At 33.8% G+C, this 13,759-nt stretch overlaps 1 protein-coding gene across 1 annotated transcript; it reads left to right on the forward strand.

Moving 5' to 3' along the window:
- Positions 1–1,368: 1,368 nt before the first annotated feature.
- Positions 1,369–9,007, forward strand: LOC133698878 (imidazole glycerol phosphate synthase hisHF, chloroplastic-like). The gene is made up of 19 exons (XM_062122017.1): positions 1,369–1,697; positions 1,804–1,886; positions 1,993–2,087; positions 2,181–2,284; positions 2,393–2,562; positions 2,655–2,769; positions 3,141–3,196; positions 3,289–3,327; positions 4,001–4,099; positions 4,645–4,707; positions 4,795–4,857; positions 4,969–5,051; positions 5,227–5,335; positions 5,786–5,839; positions 6,489–6,576; positions 7,049–7,086; positions 7,674–7,779; positions 8,146–8,312; positions 8,670–9,007. Exons 1-19 carry the CDS (start codon positions 1,529–1,531, stop codon positions 8,727–8,729), a joined length of 1,761 nt encoding a protein of 586 aa, XP_061978001.1. The 5' UTR covers positions 1,369–1,528; the 3' UTR covers positions 8,730–9,007.
- The last annotated feature ends 4,752 nt before the right edge of the window (positions 9,008–13,759 follow it).

Here is a 13,759-nt window from a genome sequence, read left to right on the forward strand (position 1 = left end):
TCTATATCGGCGGGTGAGGACTTGGAGGAGGGCCTTATATAAGCATGCTCATCTTGACTAGTAAGACGTGTTTTGGGGTCATGCGTGGCAAGAACAAATCCATGAGGCCTGTGGGCCAAAATGGACAATACTTTGCGAGTGGGGTGTGGTGTTACAAGCTAGATCAAAACGAGGCATCTTTATTTCCAAAAGAAAGTATGTACTAGACCTTCTGATTGAAGTGAGAATGCTTAACTGCAAGCCGATAGACATTTCAATAATTTAGAACCAGAAACTTGAAGTGTATCCTGATCAGGAATAAACATATAAAGAGAGATATCAATGATTAGTGGGTTAGCCTAGCCAATCAATTCATGCATTGTCCTAGTAAAGACCATATGAATCTAGTTGTTTGAATTATTCCATATCTAAAATCCACTTTAGGGAGAGAACTTATGTTCTCCAATAATAGCCACTTAGATATTGAAGGTTACATAGATGCTGACTAGGTAGGGAACTTGTCTAATAAAAAATTCACATCTGGTTACTTCATTTTTATTAGTGGCAACTTAGTTACACGAAGGAGTAAAAAACAGAAAGTAGTAGCATTGTTAAGTGCTGAAACCGAGTTTAGAGGAATGACTAAAGGTTTCTGTGAACTTTTCTAGCTTAGAAGACTACTCTAAGAAATTGGTTTCACTCACAACTCAAAAATGAATTTGACTATGATAATAAAGCTGCAATTAAACTATCTTAAATCTAATTCAATATGATTGAACAAAACATATTAAGATAGATTGACATTTCATTAAACAAAATCTTGAAGAAAAAGTGTTTCACCTTTTTTCTTTTAGATTAAAAGATCAACTTGCTGATATGCTCACAAAGACTATCTCTAACAAAAGCTTTCATGGTTCAATTGACAAGTTGGGTATCAAAGACATCTCTGCACCAACTTAAAGGGGAGTGTTCCGTGAGCTGTAAAATCAAAATATTAGAAATTAATTTCTTTATCTCATGATTTTATACATCTTGATAATTATAGGATTAGATTCATTTTCTTATCATAGTTATCTTAACACGAGTTACTTATTTATATAAAACACTGTAACATAAAAAAAAAAAAAAGAATCACATTCCATAGAAGATTTTTTCTGATGTATTGATATAATTTTTTTAAAAAAATAATAAAAAATATTATTTAAAAATATTTTTGAATAACAAAAAAAAATAAAATTTTAAATAACTTATTGTAGCCTTAGAGTTCGTTACTTCTTGTTTTCTAGTTCGATTTTCTTTTAACTAGAAACCCAAATCCATATTAGTGGATAATGGCCCAAACTGAACGTAGACTTTTAGCCCATAACAAGAAATAAGAAGAAAGGAGGAGCCGAGGGAACAAAGTCTTGACGACACCCTAGAACTGAACTGAACAGAACAGAGCAGAACAGAAGTACGAGTCCAAATCGTCGACTACTGAAAATTAGCAGGACAGGAGTTTCGAAATACTGTGGAGCCGCAGTCGAAGCAGTGGTTTCGGAAAGCTGTAATGGAGGCAGCACCATTTACTTCTCCTCCTACTTCTTCCTTCAAAACTCCATCCATCTCCTCCTCTTCTTCTCTTATATCTCTTTCAAAAAATTTCTCGAGAAACCACCTTCCTTCGAAGTTCAAGTCACCTAGAAATCTCTCAGTTCGTGCATCCAATGATGATTCAGGTCCCCTTTTTCTTCATCTATCTCCTTAAACATATACACAACATCATCTTTTACTAAAACTTCTTTTTTTTTTCTTTCCTTTTCTTTCTTTTAATGGATTTTGCAGTAGTGACTCTACTTGATTATGGTGCTGGAAATGTCCGTAGTGTCCGAAACGCCATTCGTCATCTCGGTTTCCAAATCAAAGATGTGCTATTTTTTATTTATTTTTTTAATTCATCTTTTTTGAGTAAATGTAAGTAATGCAATAATAATTTATGATTTTATTTTGGAAAAATGAAATAAAATCAAACAGGTGCAAACTCCGAAAGACATTCTAAATGCAAGGCGTCTTATATTTCCTGGTGTTGGGGCTTTTGCACCTGCTATGGATGTCCTTAACAACACTGGGTTTGTCTTTCTGTCTGTCTTTTCTCTTTTCCAATTGTTGCTGTTTGTGCTAATATTTAACAATCCATTTCTTTTTTGTATTAACATTTGCAGGATGGGCGAAGCACTCTGTACCTATATTCAGAATGATCGCCCTTTTTTAGGCATCTGTCTTGGGCTTCAGCTACTTTTCGAGTCCAGCGAGGAGAATGGTCCAGGTCAGTCTCGTATTTTTTTCTGCTAAATTGGAAGCTTTGACATTGTTCTTTCTCTATTTTTTTTTTCCTTTTCCTTATAGAGTATTTGAATATCTGCATTTGTCTCAGTGGGTGGTCTTGGTCTGATTCCTGGCGTGGTGGGGCGGTTTGACTCCTCAAATGGTTTCAGAGTACCTCATATTGGCTGGAATGCTTTGCAAATCACTAAAGACTCTGAAATTTTGGATGACATTGGAAACCGCCATGTGTATTTTGTTCACTCTTACCGTGCCATGCCAGTGCGTCTTTCTTTTTCTCGTCTCATCGTATCAGTTATCTTGTTGCATAATTCTGCTATGCGTATATTTGGTTTATGAGCATTCCTTTGCAGTCAAATGAAAATAAAGAGTGGATTTCCTCTACCTGCAATTATGGTGATGAATTTATAGCTTCTGTTAGAAAGGGAAAAGTGCATGCTGTTCAATTCCATCCAGAGAAGAGTGGAGGCAAGCTGTTCATAACCTCTACTTTTCTTTTTCTTCAACATATGGATTGTTAACATGATTAAATTTCAGCTCCACTTTGTAAACAATCTTGAGGCATTTTGTTGCCCCTCTTCGTTCAAGAAGGGGGTTGTTTTTTTCCTTCAAGACTTTACCATTGGATTTGGATACTTTCTGCCCTAATGATCTTGAATCTCTTGTATATACAGTGAAGAATGTATGAAAAGTATATATAGAATCATTTTCTTGTTTTCTGCTTGAGATTAGGTGGTTAATTCTCTCTGATATGCTGTACAGTAACTAATTTTGCATATGAATGTTAATAAGACTGTCTATTTAACATTGATTGATATGATCTAAAATGAATTTCACAGATGTTGGTCTTTCAGTATTGAGGCGCTTTTTGCTTCCAAAGTCATCTCTGACAGAGGTAGACTCTGTACTCTGAAATTGATGCAACTTCAATGTCTCTTGACTTCTTTATTGAAACATCTAATGAAATGAAACTTTATTTGAAGACAGAAGCGTACTGAAAGGAAAGCATCAAAACTTGCAAAGAGGGTAATATTTCCCGAACTTAAGTTTTATCTAAGTTGTTTTGAATTTTCCTTGTCCCTGCTACAAATCTTGTTTTGTGACTACACTGAGTCTGAATGGCTCTCATGGTTTTTCATCCTTTGAATTTGGCATCTGTTTGGATTTGAGTTTTTTTAACACAGAGATTTAAGAACTGCTGTATGTTGAGGCGATTTCTGCGAGATAACACAATTTTTTATTGCCATTTAAAGGGATTATAAATACTTTTTCTCAGCTGATAATCAGTGGGACTGTAGTTTCCTCTCTCTCTCTCTCGCTCTCCCCTTTTTAATTTCAGTTTTCTTTTCTTTTAGGAAGGATATCCATTTTGTTTGTTCTCCTAGTTCTTTCAGATAAATAAAAATTCTATTGAAGATATACATGAGGCATGATTACATGGAGGAGAACAAGGCATCCTCTAGAAGTATGAGTACATATGCAGAATATCAAAATAAAAGGGCCTTCCTGTTGCTTTGTGTGTCAAATAAAGAAAGTCCTAGAAAGGTTCCTGAGGAATTTCACCATAAGGAAGCAAAATGACAATTCTATACCACAGCAAATGCACACATGAATGCACTCGAACTAATCATTTTTATCCAAGTATGTGTATGTGTGTTCTTCATAAGGTCCTATGCTCAGTGATATTGCTTCTCTTTAGGTAATTGCTTGTCTTGATGTGAGGACAAATGACGAAGGAGATCTTGTTGTAACCAAAGGAGACCAGTACGATGTAAGAGAACATGCAGAAAAGAATGAGGTATGGCGAAGAATACCACTTGCAATGTGTGGGATTGGCATGTGACTAGAGACCACTGCATGTTGAAAGTGCTAGTAGAAAAAAATAGTGCCAGAACTTTGTGAAACCTTGAAATGGGCCAAAGATATACACATTTTAAGCAAACATACATCTTGCATTTTTCAATTACCTTGTTAAATGCTTTAGCTGTTTTGTCTGTTTCTTTCTTGGACATGCTTCTGAAGTTCATTTCTTAAGGTTGGAATCCTTTATCTTTGATGGATTATTGTTTTCAATTGACAATGAATGCTGGAATTGTGGAATCGAATTACTCATTGTGATTTCAGTTAAATTTTAAGGTGAATGTTCTTGTGTTGTGCTGATGGATTAATGCCTTCACCTGAAAAAAAGAAGCTTTTGATTCTATTTAGCCAAGAAAAAGGGAAAGAAGTTGATGATTCTAAGTGAATGCACTTATTTGGTCTCAATCTTTTCCTGAATTGTAACCATCGGTGAAAATATGTATTTGCATCTCATTAATGGTATTATTGATGAGAGTTTTTTAGGTTAGAAACCTTGGCAAGCCAGTGGAACTTGCTGGAAAGTATTACAAAGACGGTGCTGATGAGGTATGCTTTCTTTACCTGATTTAATTTGATCCATATACTGCCAAGGAGCGGTAATAATGTGCTTAACATGCTATTGTTGAATTTCAGGTTAGTTTTTTGAATATCACTGGCTTCCGCGACTTTCCCTTGGGTGATTTGCCAATGTTGCAGGTTGGTTTTGTAGCTATTTAATTACATGCTAAAAATAAGAAAATTGTTGGTAACTTGTAGACAGAAGTATCATTTATCCATAATTTTAATTGTTTTGCCATGCTCTTGAAGGTTTTGAGATGCGCTTCAGAAAATGTTTTTGTACCGTTGACAGTTGGAGGTGGAATTAGAGATTTTACTGATTCCAATGACAGGTATGATTTCAGTGTTATGTGGCAGATCAATCTTACAGCCCAACATTTTTCCAACTTGTATGCATACAATCTTTCCCATAATTTCCCCAATATATAGTTTCCTTGTCGTCTTCACGTGTCATTAATGATTAGTTAGGTGCGTAGGCATATTATCATTAAGTCATTCTCCGTTCAGGTATTATTCTAGCTTGGAAGTTGCATCCGAATATTTCAGGTCTGGGGCTGATAAGATATCTATTGGAAGTGATGCAGTCCATGCTGCAGAAGAATATTTAAAAACTAAGGTATGCAATTGCTGTAGAATCACTAAACAAGAACAGAGATCAACATAACTAATTCTCTTAGGAAAACTCAATTTATTTGATCAATAGTTTTAACAACTGAATGTCTAGGTAGGTGCATATTTATAGCACCAAACCAAATAAAATAAGGAAAGGTAAAATGTAATGATAATGGGAAATTTTAAAAAATTGATTAGAAAAACCTAACAAATAAGAAATAAACTAGATTGTTATTTGAAGTACTAGATAATAAGTACTAATGCCCCTAAATAACACTAATATCTAGAATAATCATACAACACTAAAGTGCCTAAATAATCAAATATCAATTCCCATTTTGTCTTTCTTCATTCCCCATCATCAGCACTTCCCAGTATTTGATTTACTTATAAGTTCTGTTTGGTTCACATCCTTGTGTATTTCCTCCTAATTGCCCTTGGACTCCACTTGTAGGTAAAGACTGGGAAGAGCAGCATAGAACAGATATCAAGAGTCTATGGAAATCAGGTAAATTCCTGTGTAGTTTGAAATATTTGAACCACCATACTCTTGGAAAGAGGAGTTGCCTTTGTAACATATAAATGCTCTTAATGGGTGTCTAGAGTAGCAGAGGATAAAAGGATGCAGATATTCACATGTTTGATTTAGATGAATCTTGTCAAATGATTATGATTGACTAACTGTGAATTGTATCATTTTACTAACTGAAATTCAGTTTCCAGTTTGGTTCCTTACATGTATTCATGAACAAAATATAGTTCACTGGGTTTGGATGGCTTCTCCTCGGCAAATCTTGCTCTTCTAGCATATAATGATTTTATGTTGGTTGGATCCCTCTTCCATTTTTGTGATCAATTCTTTCTTTCCTCCTTTAATTTCTGTACAACTGCAACCGGGAGATGGAAATATAAGATTTTCTGGCACCTGTCAAGGTACAAAGACATGATAGTGTTAGCTAATCTGATTAGGTTTTCACACCATTTCAATTTTATCACATCGGTAGAAGAACAGATATGGTAATTGTAAAAGTTTGTGTTTGCAAAGTTGGCTTATATGTTATTGCCAAGTGTGCTTATAGAATGTTATCAGTATTGCTGGAAAACATAGATCAAGTTGTCTTTCTAGTGACATGACAGGAGATAATACTTGATTGCAGGCAGTTGTTGTAAGTATTGACCCTCGTAGAGTGTACCTCAATGATCCTAGTGATGTGGAGTTCAAGTCAATTAGGTTGACTAACCCAGGTAAGAAGAATTTGTTTCTGCTAGCTCCTTTTACTTCCTTGAAATCTGCTATTGAATACATATTTACTGGTTGTTCATGGTATTCTTTAAATCCATAAGATCCAAAAAGCCCTTGCGATTGGTTCAAGTGCTAAAATGGTGGAATGAGGGTGTGGTAGATCCTATATAATAAGAAATTTTCCAAGTAAAGATAATAGTGATGTTAATAATAACAAGATCCCGAGTCTCACTAGATATCTAATGGATCGTCTTTCATTTAAGTTTAACTGTTATTCATCATTTACCTTTTTTGTTTCCAAGATTTTAAACTTGCTTTTAACTCTTACCATCTAGTTTCCTTCTTATGCTGCCAAATGAATTTCTCGACAAGCATAATGTGTGCATACATGCATAAGAGAGTTATGCGCTTAGATTCGTTCTCTGTAATCAGATTGTATGTCGAATGGTTATTAGGTTTTCACAATTGTGTCAGGTCCAAATGGAGAAGAATATGCCTGGTATCAATGCACGGTAAGCTTTATTTCTTAATGCAATTAAAACTGAATCTTAATTCTGGAACGTTGGTATTTTTTAATTACACCGTGTTTGACTTGATTTCTAGCCATCATTCTGGCAAAATGATTGAGATTTTAAAAGCTCTAGCATGCACGTGTCTGTCATGCTAGCTTGCCATTTACATATTTGTTTGGGTGAATACATGTATGTAAAACCGAGGTAAAATTTCTGCTTCTATTGCAAGATAGTAGGGTTCCTACACCAGGAAGGACAAAGTGGGTCATAGAAGAATGTTAATTTTCTCTCTCAACTGACATGCCCTTTAATTTCCAGATGCTACTCTTGTCATTGTCAGTCTACACTTAGTTCATTCATATGCTCAAATAACTTCACTACCTTTAGAAGACTATAAATTAAATATGTTCCTGAATCGTCAAATTTTAGTCAGCCAAACAGAATTTTGACATAACCACCACGACCTTGACTTCAGTGCTGATGGTGGGTTGCATGTGGTAATTTTAATTTGACATGCTACAAATTCCCCGCACAGGCCAAAATTAACTGATCATTTCTTTCACTTCTTTTCTTTCCCATCTGTTAAGGTTAATGGTGGGCGAGAAGGTCGACCAATTGGAGCTTATGAACTTGCAAAAGCAGTTGAAGAGCTGGGGGCTGGAGAAATATTACTGAATTGCATTGACTGTGATGGTGAGGACTCTTACTTCTCAGGGAAAGGCCTGTATCAACTAGATTTTCTGCAATAAAAAAATGGAATAATCTTGGAGAAAGAGTACTGCCCTGAAGCTTCTTTAAAGAGGCTAGGATGATTCTTCTCTTACTATTTCTTCAGAAAATGTGCATAACTGATTTTTTTTTTTTTTTTGTCTTCCTGAAAGTGATGGCATTAGTTTGTGGTTGTCAATGATATGAAGACTGTTTCAATACTATTTTAATGGGTTCTAGAGGCTTTATTGTTCTCTTCAGTGCATGTGCATTCATATATTCTGTTTGGTGTTCTACTGAATCGATATTCTGTTTCTTTCAATTCTCAAAATTACTTGTGTTGCCTTTCAGGTCAAGGGAAAGGGTTTGATATAGATCTAATAAAGATGATCTCTGATGCTGTGAGCATCCCTGTGATTGCAAGCAGTGGTGCAGGTGCTGTTGAACACTTCTCAGATGTGTTCTCAAAGACAAATGCTTCTGCTGCCCTCGCTGCTGGCATTTTCCATAGGAAAGAGGTATAGCTAGCAATCGTTTGATAGCTTTTTTTAGTATCCAAATCCAAAAAAAGATGTTTTTCATCATCAATCGAGTTTTTTCTTCTGTTTAATTGATGAAAAAAAGCCCTTTATATATATATATATATATATATATATTACTGAATGCATTCCCTTGTTTTTTTTTTTTTTAATGTCATGAGATGGCATTTGATGAACCATTAGAGATTGGAGTTCTATATTGTGAAACCTACAGCATGAAAATCTCAAGTTGCCGCCTCCCACAACAATAAGAGCTTTGGGAACATACTGCTCTATCTTGTTATCTTCTTTATTGGTTTTATCGCATTGCGAAATCTCAGACTTTCTGGCTTGCAGGTGCCCATTCGGTCTGTAAAGGAGCACTTGTTGAAGGAAGGCATAGAGGTCAGGATCTAATTCCATTCTGTGTCCTACGCACCGATACAGGCAGCGTTTGCGGCGAATCTCTGCTTCCCCCCCACCCCCCTCCTTTTGTTTGTAGCAAGAAACTGTGTAAAACTTGGCAGGCATTATCAGCAAAATTTAACGAGTCTTGTGCGTATAATCTGCAATCTTGGAAATTTCATAGAGACAGAACATTAAATATTAAAATTGCTACTGGTAATTTGCTTTGCTTGTGACACGCGGTGGATCATCGCTTTCTGAATAAAAAGTTGGCATGAAATTTCAGGTCAGCGTCTAGCAACAATGTGAAGCCATATGGGTTTTTATCTCCGATAAATAAAACGATGTTATTGGACTTTCAATGCCATGGTTCTGAAGAAGCAACGATGTGTTGATTTCCTATATCATAAATCCGGAAACTCCAGTCCCCAAGATCCGCTGTGATGATTTGTAAAGAAATCCTTTATCCTTTATTCTCAGTGAACATAGTCGGATCATGCAAGCTCGATCTTGAGCAGATTTGAGTCAGCTCAAAAAATCATGATATGTTTTATATGATTTAATATAATCGACGTGTAGCATATAAAAAAAGTAATGTTATTAATATAAAAAATAAGTGATGTAATATAACGAAATGATCCATTACATTCCTTGTAATGGAGGCTTTGATAAATCTCATTTGTAATTATAAGTTTTAAAAATTTATTTTAATCCCTATGTTTTATTTTGTTTGTTTATAATTTATATTACATGTCTTCTCAGATAAAAACATTTAATGAATAATTTCACTTTATAAATTTGCAATTATATCGTGTTTAATTTTATTAATTTAATTATAAAAAACAATAGTTGTAAGATTTGAACTATTGATATTTAATTATTAAAATTTTGTTATTATGTTAAAGAAATAAAAAATTAAAAGTTTAAATTATTAAATAAATCTCAATTAATATTTTTATATTAATCTTTGACTCTTTCATTCATATGTATGTTGTTTTCACTATTCACTCCGCCTTACAATAACACTAGCTAAGAGTTGCAATACATAAATATTACCTTTAACTTTAAATTGTTATTAGTTATGTAACTAAGATTTAATTTCTTAATACATTATACTAAATTGCTTGAGAGAAATAATTCCTTTTAATTAATTAAATAATTTTTTTTGATTCACGTGAGGTGTCCAAATCAGCTTATATATATCTCGACTAATCCCTACGGATCTTAAAATTAACAACTAAATCAGTATTTGATAATCGTAAATATTTATTATTATTATTATTATTATTATTTTTGATTTACGTGGGGTGTCCGGGTCAGCTTGCGCGCACCACGACTATTCCCCACGGCCCGCTGGACATCCTGCAAGCCCAGGAGTAGGTAAGACACCGCGGGGGTGACAGGCTTTCACATAGAGGGTTGAACCCGGAACGGGGACGGAACAAGTCACACGATTGACCACAACAACTAGACCCTCAAGTGCAAATATTTATTTTTTAATAATACAAAGTATTGGTCTAATCATGAATTGGACATTGATGGAAGCATTCGCGAGCCGAAAAGAGGAGTGGGGACCGTTAGAGCATAGAAAGAAAACGAAGAAATAATGATTGGCACCTGGTTTTTATTCGATCATGACCTCAAATACAGAGGTGCTCATGTACAAGGACCCTGCATCATTTAAAAATATTAAAATTCTTATAATTATGTGTTTGGTATTTTAAATATTTTTTATAGTTCCGTTTTAAAAAATAAATTTTAAAAAATATTTTTAATTGCCATTTTAAAACAATAATTTTTTTTAAATAAATTATTTTAACATATACAAAATTAAAATTAGAAACACTATCTAATACAAAAAAAGTATAAGCTAGCTTATTAGTGCATGATGTGATAGCTATAGTCCTGTTAAAATTATTGCAATGCAACCATCTAGGTGGTGGTTTAGTGATAATAGTTTGAAATCAAGAGATTTACTCCCTCTATGGTCTCAGGTTCGAGTCCTGTGGTTACGCATATGATAGCCATTGGAGGCTTACATGGTCGTTAACTTCAGGGCCCGTGAGATTAGTCGAGATGCTCGCAAGCTGACCCGAACATTCATGTTTAACTAAAAAAAAAATCATTGCAATGCACGCAGCAACCGTGGAGGTGCAAAAAAACAATTACAAATAACTTTTGATAAATAAAATTAATGTTATTTGATAATCAAATAGAAAGTGCTTTTGAATACACAATCCAGAAGATAGCAACATACTATAATAATTTTTTTTTTATAATACATGGATTGCAATATTTGTTTACCATTGTTTATATTTTTTCACCATAGCATAGCATTGAGAAAAAATAACTTTCGTTCATCACATTTGTAATATTTTGAAAGAACAAGAAAGATTTGATAGGAAAGGACAACAATACTCTTGAAGGAGTAGATATTAGATATAAATAAATGAGAGATACTTTGATAATTGCATAAAAATAATAGATATAAATAGGATGACAAAAAAAAGAGAAAAGAAATAAGAAATTAGAAGAGAGGAAACCAAAAGAGAGAAAGAGAGAAAGGAGAAGAAGAGAAGAGAGGGAAATAAAGAAAAGAGAAGAAAGTTAAAGAAAACAAGTTCTTAAGGTAATATTTATACTTTGATATGTATACTTATTGTTATTAATTATGATTTTGAATTTGTTAAGATTTAGAGTTTTGAAGTTTATATTTTTTAGTTTAATTAATGGGTTAATTGAAATGTTAAGGGTTAATTGTTATAGGTTTTTGAGGTTTTAGTTAAAGTTTGGAGATCTATTATTTTTAGAGAGACTGGTGGATTGAGATTCTGAAATCTCAATCAACCAGTTGGCCTGACTGATTTTGGTCGACTTGTATGTCAGTTTCGATCAACCGGTTATCTTGATGATTTTGGTTGAAAGGTTGGTAAATTCCAGTCGACTGGTTGACCTTGTAGTGAAGGATGAACAATTCTTTTAGGTTCGATAAGTTTGGGATATGTTTGGGAACGATTGGGTGGATCTGTTTCACTTTTATAATTATGTTTTGTTCTATAATCTTAGAGTTTTATTCTCTTATGTTATTGACTTTGAGTCGTTTTGACCATGTCTTCTTTTATATTCAGATACTCCTGATATTCCACAGGTTAAGCGTTAATAGGATTCCTTTGATATTTGCTTCTGTTTTTTTGCTATTTCTGAGTAAGGTGAGTGAATAATATTTTTTATGCAAAAGAAATAATATAAATATTTGAATTATTAATATGAAATCAATCATGCTTCTTAGTAATATATATTACTTATTATCTCTTGTTTATAATAAAACATGGTCATTTATTGAGATTGATTTATTGATATAAGATATTATGTGTATCTAAATTGATACCTCAACATTTGATTGATTGTATGAGTTGAGCCTTTAAAAAATCATTCAGTTTGTTTGATTATAACTTTATGGTATGCCAGTCATAATACTCACACTAACATGATAATGTTAATCTTTATGTACATTGTAGTTCTGAACCTTAATTGGTTAGGGGGGTTACCAATTTGTGTTGACTGATCATTTCACAGCGTGAAACATAATGCTCACTACATTTTGATTTTTCTAACAAGCCTTACTTCATGCTATTTCTTGTGAAATTCTCCTATAAAAATATAAAGCCAAATTTGTATATACTTCTCATTACCGTATTACATCATAGGTGTATATTGAATGCTATTTACCTACTAAATTGTTGAGTTTACTCTTTTATTATTTATTATTTTCAGGTTTATAACCTTGTTAACGAGTCACTTTTGAGAAATTCTATTATAATCCAATCTTTTAAGAATTGAGCTACAATATTCTAGACTCTTTCTTCCACAACATGTGTAAATTAAGCAACAGTACATAACATAAATAACTAACATTTAAACGTTGCGTTGGAACTTAAATGGTACACTGGGTTTTGTTAAGCCATATTAAACCATCTTCGATTCAAGGCGTACCAGTCAAAATGGATTTCCCTCCTGTTAGTTTCAATTCACAACATTTTTCCCTCCTTCATTTTCGGCCTTGTCTTCAAGGATGAATTATGGAAACCTGAGATTGAAGTCCTCGGCAAACTCCTAAACGGCATTAGCAGGAGATTAATTCTTCCAATGGATGATGATTTGAGTTGCAGCTTGATTTCCACTCTTTATCATTCTACATTCCATAATTGCTTGAGGTTGCAGAGGAGTCTCTTTGAAGAAGCAGGGAAGTAATGAGGCAGCCATTCTATTGCCAAGACGTTTCTTTAATTGAGATACATAGAACACCGGGTGGATGGCAGCCGAAGAAGGAAGATCAATTCTATATGCCAATGTTCCAATTTTCTCCAAATTAAACCAGGTATGGCTTGTAATATTTTGAAGCTAATTTCTGAGAGGCTCAGTGTGCTATAGTAGTCTAACGATAGGGTTGTAACTTGAGATAAACATAATCTCCCAATTAAAAGTTATTTCACTTTTTTATCTTATTATCCATATGTACCATTCTCTTTTGTGTATGCTGTAGATTAGCTCTGAATGTCTTGAACATCTCTTCTCTTATGATCAAATAAGAATCTATTACTTCTATCATAAAATCTTTAGGAAAATAGGCTATGTGAATTATTGGGGTTAGATTATACAATATCTCATCGGGGTAGCCTTGTTGGCAATGTGGAAGTTGGTGTTATACCACCACTTAGCCAAGGGTAGTCATTTGACCTATTGTGCAGGAGTTTTTCTAGCAATGCAACATAAATGATTTTTAAGGTATTTGTTTAGAGTCACAATGTTGCTTAAAAAACAGATCTAAGCTAAGAAAAATAAATGTAATTTTGTTTGATTTTGTGTTTTTGGGCTTGATAGATTGGTTTGCGGATGTTCCTAGAGTGTTAGCGAGGTGTTTTTGGGTTAAAATGACTTGAAAATTATTTTTTTTGGACAGAAAAGGCACTAACTTGATTTTTTAGCCGTCATAGTGGTGGTTGAAATTTGAGCTTGTAGACGACATGTCGTCTGCATATCTT

The sequence above is a fragment of the Populus nigra genome, chromosome 1 (assembly GCF_951802175.1).
Source record: "Populus nigra chromosome 1, ddPopNigr1.1, whole genome shotgun sequence".
Lineage (NCBI taxonomy): Eukaryota > Viridiplantae > Streptophyta > Magnoliopsida > Malpighiales > Salicaceae > Populus > Populus nigra.

Coding starts and splice junctions, on each gene's coding strand:
- LOC133698878 (XM_062122017.1), top strand. CDS start 1,529: ATGGAGGCAGCACCATTTACTTCTCCTCCTACTTCTTCCTTCAAAACT. Junction 5,052..5,226: donor TTTACTGATTCCAATGACAG/GTATGATTTCAG, acceptor TTCTCCGTTCAG/GTATTATTCTAGCTTGGAAG. Junction 5,840..6,488: donor CAAGAGTCTATGGAAATCAG/GTAAATTCCTGT, acceptor ACTTGATTGCAG/GCAGTTGTTGTAAGTATTGA.